Source organism: Berghia stephanieae, chromosome 15, assembly GCF_034508935.2.
Source record: "Berghia stephanieae isolate SIO BIC M18660-M18661 chromosome 15, UCSD_Bste_1.3, whole genome shotgun sequence".
NCBI classification, from domain to species: Eukaryota; Metazoa; Mollusca; class Gastropoda; order Nudibranchia; family Aeolidiidae; genus Berghia; species Berghia stephanieae.
The window spans coordinates 5,842,170-5,854,418 of NC_088374.1; the positions used below are offsets into that span (position 1 = coordinate 5,842,170).

General features: G+C 34.5%; 1 protein-coding gene across 2 annotated transcripts in view; it reads right to left on the reverse strand.

Moving 5' to 3' along the window:
* The window catches only part of LOC144960512 (uncharacterized), a 74,894-nt gene that overhangs the window by 8,725 nt on the left and 53,920 nt on the right, over positions 1-12,249 (reverse strand). For both annotated transcript variants that reach the window (XM_078893690.1, XM_078893691.1), the window contains 2 exons: positions 10,781-10,855; positions 9,646-9,702 (listed from right to left, as the gene is read on the reverse strand). In XM_078893690.1, coding sequence (XP_078749816.1) covers positions 9,646-9,702; positions 10,781-10,855 — 132 coding nt within the window. The remainder of the gene's footprint in view (positions 1-9,645; positions 9,703-10,780; positions 10,856-12,249) is intronic.

A 12,249-nucleotide genomic window follows, 5' to 3' on the forward strand; every position in this document is an offset into this window, starting at 1 on the left:
GCCTTCGTCGTCAAGATATTTTATTTCTTCTGCTCTAACACCATCTAGACCTGGCGTTCTTTTGTTATTGACCTTTTGCTGGGCTTCACGTATTTCTTGGGGCGTTAAAGGCGTTTCAAGCTCTGAATTGGTAGAATCGAATGGTTCCACTTTTGAATACCATTGTATTTCTCAGTGCAGTAACGCTTATAGTGTTTATAATTTCTTTATCATTACATAAGATCTTATTCCATTTATCTTTGATTATAAGTCTATTATGTGCTTTTTGTCGTTTGATTGTATTCGCCGCTTTGAACATTTTCATACTGTCACTCGTACTATTTACTTCTGTCACAATCTCATCTATTTTCTTTTTGTGATTATCTGTTGATTGAGATTTGATTTTATGCATGATTTTATTTCTTTGTCTCTTCAGTTTGTTCTTCGCATCCGATTTTGAGCAGCTGTTGATGTAAAGTCTCAGTTGTTTTTGCTGCTGTGATATGTCATGCAGTATTGAACAGTAGTTATTGTTTTTGTGTACTACTTCTCTCAGGCAGTGTTGTTTTCCTGCTCATCAGCACGCTTTGGACAAGATGTTGTTGAATTTCAGATGGATTAGAGGCATCCTTTAAATTCTTTGACGAAGGATTCGAAGCGAGTTTGTTTCCGAAATTTTCTTTGACTAGGTCATCCCTTAGACTGCTGAAGTCTTTGATCGATGTTTTATTTTGTTTGTAATACTTATGACACAGGGGATTAATCCTGATTAAAACGCTCATAAATTCATCATGACAAAACTGTGGCTATCATGGGATCTTGCAATATATCGGCCTTTTTCAAAAAACTGCCAAATTCCTATCCTGTGACGATAATTGGATCTTTGAAATATTTGATGCATATATTGTTAGCAAATACTTGCTTACACAGTCTCACTACACATTACTAACTTGTATGAAACATAAAAAAACGAAAATCGAGAGAGATTCAGGATAGATATGACGTTTTGTATTGACTGGGGTAGAGGAAAGTTCGTAACAATCAGACTTTTTAAAGTTTTATTATATATTAATAAAGTCTGTCCCCAAGGGGGCTACTCATTCCTGTAACGGCAGTGAAAATTAACCAATTAAAATCCTCTTAACAATAGAAGTGCAACTAACAATGTTTTCTCGCCGTAGCTGCCCCTTTTCCATCACGGCTGAAACTACAAACACATGGTTTTTTCATTCAGTGTGATTTCCAGGTCAAAACCGCTTCAAGAATGGTGAGTAATGTTCAACATTAGACCATGACCCTCATTCCTGTTACCAGGGCTTGTTATTTAAATTAGAACTTGTATTAAAAATAAAAAGTATCAGTCTATAGCTTTTTTAAGGCTCTAAATAATAGGCATACTTTAATGTTGGAGTAAATCATATTTTAGGGATAGTAAGAATCGAAGCGAGATAAACTCATCCCTGTTACACTCATTCCTGTTACACCTTGTTTTGTAACAGGAATGAGGGATGTAACAGGAATGAGGAAAACATAACAGGAATGAGTAACAGGAATGAGGAATGTGAACTTTCATAAAATGAAACACATGTTTTATTGTCACTAAGTCCTTTGGAGCATAATGGCCCATAGAATCGGAGCTTATCCCTGTTGCTGTAGCATGAAACAGACATTTAACTTATGAATACGAGGTTGGTCTATAGCAAATTACATTCCCCAGCAGCACTGGTACCGTGATATACACCTGGGTGAAGCAAAGTGAAGCAACCGGAATTAATTTCTTTGATTAAGGAAACCACTCTATGGTTGTGGAGGTTTTCGAACCTGTTACCTCCCAGTCGGGAGTCCCTTTCGGTAACCACTCGGCCACGGCGCCTCCACATGGTTTATCGATTCATAGCATATTCTTTTGTTTCATAAGGATGTGTTTGGTAAAGTGTTTTGTAAACCACTGAAGTGTTACAGGCCTATGTCCATTGAAGTGGTAACATTCATTGTTACAACGTTACCATTAAAACAATTTTTATTGTTTACATATTAATTTCTTCCATTGCTGAAAGACTATTTTTAGTGCAAAGTTACCTTGCCAATACCAAATGCCTAATGTCCAAACATAGTTTGTTGCCTGTTAGGCTCAGATACATTTTAGATGATTACTATGATTTTAACGGCCCGGTATCGCTTGTACAAATGTGACATTGTATCACATAATAGTCTTCTTTGTTTCTTGACTTTATTCATGCTACACCTTGTTTTGTAATAGGAATGAGGGTGGCGAAATGTAACTTGATATTATTGTTCATTTTCAAGGGTCATAACTTTGTTGTAACGATTGTTTTATTTTGTTTTCTTATCACAAAGGCCAAAAAATCCATGATGTCAACCGAGAGCAACGACTTTACCGTCAAAGACGAGATGGAGTTCCTAATCGACGTGCTGTTAATCTTAAAAAAGAACAAGACAAATACCAGAGCGACAAATCGAATGGAAAGAAAAAGTCCATAAAAGATAAGAAACCAAGAGAACAACGCAAACAGAGAAAGAATTGCATAAAAAATTATCACACACACACACTACAAACCGGAAACAGCAAAATCTTGACCTGAGTTACACTCCATCCTCACACTCAAAATCTCCACTCCAGTATGTCTCTCGTCAAAGATATGAAGCTACTAAAACAGCCAATGAAACCTAAATGTTGAAAAACTAAAGTCTTGAAGAAGTGAAAAGGCTGTCCTCTCTCAATCGAAAAAAAAATCCGAAAAGTACAAAAAAGCGCTTGGACAGGTCATTAAAAATAAAAAAAAAACTTTCGTTGACACCCCAATCAAAAACTAGAAAAATTTTTGAAAGATAGCATAAAAAACAAGAAAGTGAAAAGAATATTACAAAATCATTTTGCACTCCTATAAGACATCAAACATTTGAGGAACAGAAGGCACGTGTACACATCCGTGAAACATCTGGCAGCTGGTATGACTCTCAAAAAATATAAACTCTTGGAAAAATTCAGAAACGACGTCAAATGCCTCCAAAATTTCCAGATCTTGCCAAGCAAATAGTAAGAGATTTTTTCCGAAAGGTGACACTTCTAAATTAGCTCCAGGAAAGAGAAATACAAAAACAAGAAATAAAGTCAAGAAACAAAGAAGACTATTATGTGATACAATGTCACATTTGTACAAGCGATACATCTCTTGCAACCCATACGTGTCATTTTCTTCATTCTACCGACTTAAGCCATTTTGGGTTGTTACTCCAAGAAAAAGGGACAGAGAAACATGTGCATGTAAAAAATGTGAAAACATTAACATGCTTGTTTCAGCGCTTTGGAGAAAAGGAGTCAAGAATGTTCAATAATGTTATGACCAAGATGACATAGACATTAAGGTGATGCCGACTGAAATAGATTACAATGGTTTTATCAAAAGATTGAATGAATGTGAAAATCAAGCATTACGTGTTTGTGAAATAGTTGGGGCCAGCAGAAGTGTAATCAAAACTCGCATTGGTATTGACAACAGGTGTACACATTTAATTTCAAATGATATACCTAGACCTCTATGTGATGGGAAACAGTTATTTCCAGTCAAGCTGAGGGCCGATGGGGATTGCCTGCCTGCCTGTGGTGCAGTGGATGCATTTGGCAAAGACACACAAACAGACGAAATACGAGTAAGATTGATACAAGAGCTGGCTTTACACAAGGACCATTATTTGTCAGATTCAAACCTTGCATCACTCAATGTTAACATCCAGACAGTTGTTGAATTTTTGTCACAAACTTGGACCTTTATATTCCCGATGTTAACATAAGTGATAAAGATACCCTGGCAGAGTTGTTCAAACTGGACGTTATGTCATTAAGTAAACCAAAATCATACATGGGTATGTGGTAGCTTCTCGCTCTTTCCATTGTTTTAAAAATGCCTCTTTTGTCTGTTTATCCAAACATTCCGAACTGCCACGAAAGAGTATCCTGAATTTAACAAACAATGTTGGTGCTCTTTTGTGGGTCTCTACCAACATAAGCCCCAAATCATCGTATAGGCGCCCTAACCATTTTGTTCCCCTTCTGAGTTTTAATCACTAAGCGTATTGAATATATAATCCTTTCGAATAAATATGTTGTAATTACTCATTCCTGTAACAGAAAACTCATTCCTGTTACGTCCACTCATTCCTGTTACACAAACTCATTCCTGTTAAGAATGACTTTTTCATGTTTTTCATGCTAAATATAAATACTTGAAAGGAAATATTATTTGTGGTGGTTTAACACTTATATACCTAGACTATGGTAAACAATTTTTATTTTTGCCATTTTCCTATAAATTTTTGGAGATGATGATTGCTCAAATAATATCCTTTGTTTTCAAAAACTGATTTCTGAATGCCTTTTGTAAAACAATAAATGTCATTTTGTTGTCAAAATTAGTATCAATGCTCTGTGTTTATTGTTTTTCAATGTTTTATTTCAATAGTTGTCCAAAAATGTGTTAACTTATGTAATGTGACATATTTTTTTAAGCGTAACAGGAATGAGTCACATGTAGATTGTGATTCACAAATACATGATAAAGTGACCACTGGAAACTCATTAAGCCCTGTTATTACAACTTTATGTCGCATACATATCACAGAAAGCATACACAAAATAATGAGTATGTTGGAAATACTTGACTTTTCAAAAATTGGAGGACTCGAATTTGGCGTTATTTTGAAAACGGCCGATATATATATATATATATATATATATATATATATATATATATATATATATATATATATATATATATATATATATATATATATATATATATATATATATATAAACTAGAAGCAAATGACGACTCAAATGGGAAAGCATCCATGCTTGTGCTTGAGTTTTGCTGTCGTCTGTTATTGTTATTTGTATTCCCGTGTGTATGATGTTAATTTGAGTGATCATTACGAGAATTAGGGGAATTGTGTACCGTCTGATTTGGTTGTAGTATTTGGTTGTATGTTTGCGTGTCTATGTGTGCATACGAGGTACTGAAGTATCTGTTCTAATCATACCTTTTTGAGTGCCATATAAAGTATAATATACAGTCATGGATAAATAGTTATATATATATTCGACCTCGATCCTCGCTTCAATTTATCAACACTCGTCCCCCATCCAATCTAATCACTTCAATGAATAATCCTCACCGTTCCTTGTCAAATGTCAACACTGTCCGTGACAGTCAGTATGAAATTAACGACCACCATGACAACAAGTCGCAGCAACAGCACCGTCTTGAGCAACAAACAACAACAACAACAACAACAACAACAACCTGCACGTAGTGATCATACGAGTATAAGAATCGGATTATTAAATGTTAGATCGTGTCGTAATAAAACTCAAGACATAATCCTCATTATTGAAGATCATAAAATTACTATTTTTGTCATCTTGGACACATGGATTAATCATTCATATGATGATCCAATTATGAAAGCAATTACACCCGAAGGCTTTTGTATTAAATCATTTCCACGCATTGGGAGGAAAAGAGATGGAATTGCAATTATTTACAACTTGTCACTCTTTGACAAGATATCATTCCACCATGATAATTTTAGAAGTTTTGAATACGCTGGATTTGCCATTCATGAAAATAATTTTAAAAAGTCGTTTCACTGTGTCTCCCGCCCACCACCAAGCCAACAAAACAAAATATCAACAATTGATTTTTTATCTGAGTTCGGAGAATTTATGTCTATGCAATCCATAAACAAAAATCATAATATTTTTATGGGTGATTTTAACATTGATTATTTCGGAAACAAAAATGAATCGAAAGTATTTCGGGAGATTATTGACACAAACAACTATATTCAACTTGTAAGCAGTCCTACAAACAACCATGGCCACACAATAGATCATGTCATTACAGACATTGAACATTCTCTCTCTTCACCTGTCTCAAATATTGATAAATTAACCTCTGACCATCATTTAATTGTGTTTTGCGTTTTATTTCCAATGAAACACAAAGTAAAAAAGATGATAACACCTCGTAATTTGAAGAATATAAACATGAACATTTTTAAACAAGACCTTGACCATAACGTTAAAAATAAACATGATGCGAATGGTCTCCACGAGTCAATTGTTGGTACGGTGGACAAGCATGCTCCCTTAACAACTAGAGCAGTAAAAGTGAGACGTCAAGCACCCTGGTATAATACCCAAATAAAAGTGAATGAATTAGCCAGGAGGCGGGCAAAAAGAAAATGGCTCAAGTCCAGAGATGCTGTCGATAAGAAGCGGTACATCGCGGCTAGAAATGATGCAAAAGCCGTCAATTTCAGGGCCAAAAAGAAACTCTATGAAGAAAACCTCAAAAACGTGGGACGTTCGAGACAATTCTTTGCCTTGACCAAGGAACTGCTGGGACAACAGACACAATCAGCTCTCCCATCTTTAATCGATCGTGCAGATCTACCAACTCGCTTTGGTCAATATTTTAAAGAAAAAAAGGATACCATCAGGAAAGAACTCTCGTCTGAATCGATCCATACAGCATTTGGCAAGTTTCATGGTGATTCATTAACACATTTTTCAAAGATTACTGAAGCTGACTTATGTGATTGCATTATGTCGTCTCCAACTAAAAGTTGTGATTTAGACCCCGTAAATACTGCCATTCTAAAAAAATGCATTGATGTAATTTTAACACCATTTACATGTATTGTTAATAATTCGTTGCAGTCAGGTGCTGTACCAGACATTTACAAAGTTGCTCATCACAAACCCCTTTTGAAAAAACCTGATCTCGATAAAGAGAACTTAAAAAACTATCGCCCTGTCTCTAATCTTCCTTTTCTCTCTAAGATCTTAGAAAAGCTTGTTTTGAAACAATTACTGTTTCATCTTAAAAATAATTGTCTTGAAGAAAAATTTCAGTCTGCTTATAGGCAACATCATTCGACGGAAACCGTACTTGTTAGGGTTGTTAATGATCTCCTCTCTGTTATTGATAATGGTTCATGTTCTTTGCTGAATTTGCTTGACCTATCGTCTGCTTTTGATACTATTGATCACAATCTTCTTCTTAAACGTCTTGAAATTACTTATGGCGTGTCTGGTGCAGCGGTTGATTGGTTTAGGTCATATTTGTTTAATCGTAAACAGATTATTACGGTGGATGAATATAGATCTGAGGAAATCTTTCTTGATTGTGGGTTCCCCAGTGTTCAGTACTTGGACCCGTTCTTTTTGTTTTGTACGTTGGCCCTCTGTTTAAAATCATCAGAAGTTTCGGTCTGTCTTACCATCAATACGCTGATGTATACGCAATTGTACTGCGTTTCCAATACGAGAAATTTACAAGAAGTATCAGCCAATAGAAAAGATTCTATCCAAAGTGTTAAGAAATGGATGAATGAGAACAGACTGAAACTGAATGATGATAAGACGGAGGTGCTGTATGTGGGGAACAGGAAGTGGAAAAGTGAAACAGATTTGAAGTTGGGGGATGCCTCCATTCAAATTGTTGACAAAATGAAAAACCTTGGCACGTTCTTAGACTCTGGACTGTCGATGGAGCATCAGGTTAATAATTTGGTTAGATCTCTCTTTTTCCAACTAAAAAAGATTGCTTCCATTAGACGGTTCATATCTGAGGATGTGACCAAGCACCTGGTTGTGTCCCTCGTACTATCGAAATTTGATTATTGTAATGCTCTGTTGTTTGGCGTTTCGCAATACAATCTGAAACGTCTTCAGATTGTCCAAAACAGCGCTGCTAGACTAGTATTCATAAAGCGTAGGTGCGACTCTGCCGGACCTCTACTTCATGACCTGCATTGGCTGCCTGTTGAGAAAAGGATTAAATTCAAAGCTTGTGTTTTAGTGTATCGTTGTCTTGAAGGTACTGCCCCTTCCTACCTTTCAGAACTAATTGAAAGATATTCAAAACCCCGCCCCTTACGTTCGGCCAGTGATTCCACAAAACTAGTTGTCCCTCGAATTCGGAAAAATGCTGGAATGAGATACTTTTCTCATTTCGGACCCTCTATTTGGAACGCCTTACCGCAGAGCATTCGTGAAAAAGAATCTTTGTCTATTTTTAAACGTTCGCTTAAAACATATTTGTTTCGATTTTAGTAGATGGTATGAGAAGCAAGATAGGTTTGGTTTGTGTTGTGTGTTGTGTTGTGTGTGTATGTGTGTGTGTGTGTGTGCTTGTGTGTGTAAATGAGTATGTTTCAGCCAAAGTAATTTGTAATTTAAGCGCTTAGAGTCTGGTGTCTCGGAGTTATAGCGCTATATAAGTTATAAAAGCTATATAAGCATTATTATTATTATTATTATTATTATTATTATTATTATTATTATTATTATTATTATTATTATTATTATTATTATTATTATTATTATTATTATTATTATTATTATTATTATATATTATTATTATTATATTATTATTAGTATTATTATTATTATTATTATTATTATTATTATTATTATTATTATTATTAGTATTATTATTATTATTATTATTATTATTATTATTATTATTTATTATTATTATTATTATTATTATTATTATCATTATTATTATTATTATAGACATTTACAGTAATAGTTGTCACGGTGAAGGTAAGTTGGCCAGAATTCTGTTGTGTGTCTCTTGTAACCAACATTCACTATGTATCTCAATATATATATATATATATATATATATATATATATATATATATTGTGTGTGTGTGTGTGTGTGTGTGTGTGTATACGAATCGTTTTCATATCCGTTAATGGAATGTGACCCTAGGATATGAAAAATGTTGGTGAGCTACTGTTGGTGATTTTTGTTTCGTGCCACCGCATTGCATAAATATAATTTGGACGCACGGTTGTAATTCCATGATAGGAGGATAGGACAATAGGCTTGTTTAATTTTATATTCCTTCAACTAAATTTGTTTCGGTATGACCTATAGGTATAAATGGTCGATGACTAAAAGGCAAAACTTTTCCCTCTGAAGATGGTGAAAACCAGATGTATAGTAATATGCTCTAGTCTAAATTATCGAGAACTCTCTGCCCTACAAGTACCCATCAGCACATTCATATATATGTATAGATATATCTATCTATCTATCTATTGAATCGTGGTGGATGCAAATATGGTACGAAAAGTGCTCGACATGTAGCAATGGATCGAATTATTATTTTAACATTTAACACAATGTTGGAGTCAGTCTACATCAATGTTTCAGGCCTTTTCAGCCATCGTCAGGACTGTTTGTTACATGAGTTTGGTTTGTTGTGTATTGTTGCTTGTTGAACAAAACAAACTCATGTAACACACAGTCCTGACGATGACTGAAAAGGCCTGAAACATCGATGTAGACTGACTCCAACATTGTGTTAAATATTAAAATAATAATCTATCTCTCTCTATCTCTCTCTCTCTCTCTCGTTCTCTCTCTCTCGTTCTCTCTCTCTCTCTCTCTCTCTATATATATATATATATATATATATATATATATCTAAATATATATATATATATGTGTGTGTGTGTGTCTGTCTGTCTGTGTGTGTGTTTCTGTGTGTGTGTGTATGTGTATTGGGGTGAATATATTCGATAATGATACAGACAAAATTTTTCAATATTAATACTTGACATACCAAAGTATTCTTGAAAACGAGCTGATTGGCTTTGTAGGCTACCGATGTCTTCCATTGCTGAAGAGAAAAACATGATTAAACATTTGGATCATTTTTATTTCTAATGTGCTACTCTTTGTTGTGACATACGTATACTAGTTCCATTGCTAGTGGTTGTAGTAGTAGTAGTAGTAGTAGTAGTAGTAGTAGTAGTAGTAGTAGTAGTAGTAGTAGTAGTAGTAGCACTAGTAGTAGTAGTAGTAGTAGTAGTAGTAGTAGTAGTAGTAGTAGTAGTAGTAGTAGTAGTAGTAGTAGTAGTAGTAGTAGTAGTAGTTCAATTTTAAACCTACTGTTTACGAAATCCGTTTCAAGACAAGCGATTTTGTAAATTTTTAAGGGGTTGCCCTAATTTCGACAACATCGAGTAAAAGGCAGTGTTTTCGAGATTTGAATTCTTTTGATTATTTAAATTTTGTTTCCTTTTACATTTACATTATTCCTTTTGTTCAATTAGATGGCATGATGTCCTTTTTTTTCTATGTTCCTAGGATATCAGATTCTGAAGTTGGGCTCTTCTACCTGACTATGTTTCCGTCACTGTAACTTTCTCTCTTTCTCTCTATCTAGACACACCATATTTAAACTTTGTGATGCTTGAGCCTTCCATCTATCGGTCCATCTAAAGTGACGGCTGCATTTTGCAATTATCTTAAGACAATGGAGACATCTTTAATCCTTCTAAAACAACCAGGAAAAAATAGACTTTTCCTATTCAAGGAAAAAACTTATGGAATTGACACTTGACATCAAGTCCTGGAAACGAATTGATTGGTTGTGGATGTTTTCAATGTCTTCAAAGGCTGAGGATAAAATCAAAATAATAAAACTTGAAACCAGTTCTTATATTTTTACCATACACTGTAGCCTTCTAATCTAATTCTCATTTTAACAAATTGGCGTATGATTCATAGTTTTAAGATTTAAACCCAAGACTGGCCGTACTTTTCTTCAAGTAACTTGATGATGAAATACAAGTGATGTCACCATTTAGTTTGTATGATTTTAAAGACACCTGACACAGTAACTAAACAAAAACGATGTAAATCATTAGACAATTATATCTTACAAAAAAGCTGTATGTCTTATCTACGTATACCTTTGTCCATAGAATCTTTTGTAGATTGGCACTGATTCTTTTCCATGTCTTCTAATATGTCCATTCTTGATGCAACTGAAAAAATATAAGAAATCCGAATATAATTTTATAGGCAATTGCTGCCGTTAATATTTTTAATATAACATGTTACTTTCTTTCATAGATGACAACCGCTACATTAAATGTTTTTGTTGTAGCCAAGTGTTTACCGTCACATTTGATTGTAAATGATATCATCTTATTTTGTGGTTCTAGAAGATCCATTGATACATTAAGATCGATATATGTCGTTACTTTACTCTCGTGAATTAACAGATTGTCATAGATGGTTGTCAATCCGTATGACGACTTCTAACTCTCTATTCTCACTTGATTATATTTTAGCCGGTCTAATGCTGAGCATACTCTTACAAAATCACACACTATATTATAAGAAAATATCTTTTTTTGTAATTTATGGTAAAATTTTTTTTGGTTTCCCTAGAAAAAGCAAGGCGAGGCACGAGGGGAGAAACTCTGAAAAACGACGCCAATCCGACACTCCACTTGAATATATTTATATTCTTTAAAATAGAAATTTTTTTTGGCCCTGTCCCAAATTTAACCCCTTTCTTCTAAATTGTTGAACTGCCAGGCCTTCTGATGAACTTGAAGAATATTTTAATGTATACATCATAAAAACGATATGATTTTAAAAGCTAATATCTATTAGTGTAGCTTTATTTTTTGTATTGGTTGACTTAAAATAAAATGTGTTAATTGAAGGACAAAATATCGGGTCATTAATAGCCTTAGACAATCCTTTTTTTTGTTAATCTTACAGACATGTGCATCTTTGGTTTTAAAAAACGCACGTCATGACCTATCAAATGAACACAATGCAGAGTTTCATCAACATCATTGTTTGTTCTTAATTGCCAACAACCAGTTATATTATTTGTCCCAGCGAGTTGTGAAGGTTTTTCTTTCACTATTTTGAATGACATATATATTTTAAAATTTATATATTTTTTTTATATATTATATTATATATATATATATATATAAATATATATAATGTAAATTTTCACTCACATTTTTTGCCCCAGGAAAGACTCGTTTCTGTGTGTTTCTCACACTTCTTCAGTCGGCAAAAATCCATTTTGTCATGTCCGTAGAAAACTCCAAATAAAAATTGTTTTGCTGTTTTAGTGGTGATTTGTTTTGATGGTATTGTGATGTGCTCTCATGTTTATATTATGGTGTGTGTGTTTGTATGTGTGTGGGGTTTGTGCGTGTAGGTGTGTTGTGTGTTTGTGTGTTCATGTGTGTTTTTGTGTGTGAATTGTAGTGGAATGTGGTTGCCGGGGGGGGGGGGGGGGGAGGGGAAAAGGGGGGGGAGGGGTATAATGGGGTCCCGGGGAAGGGGGGGGGGGGGGGGGGGGGGGGGGGTTTTTTGGCCTTTTGCGTTTTGAGCTTGAATTTGTTAG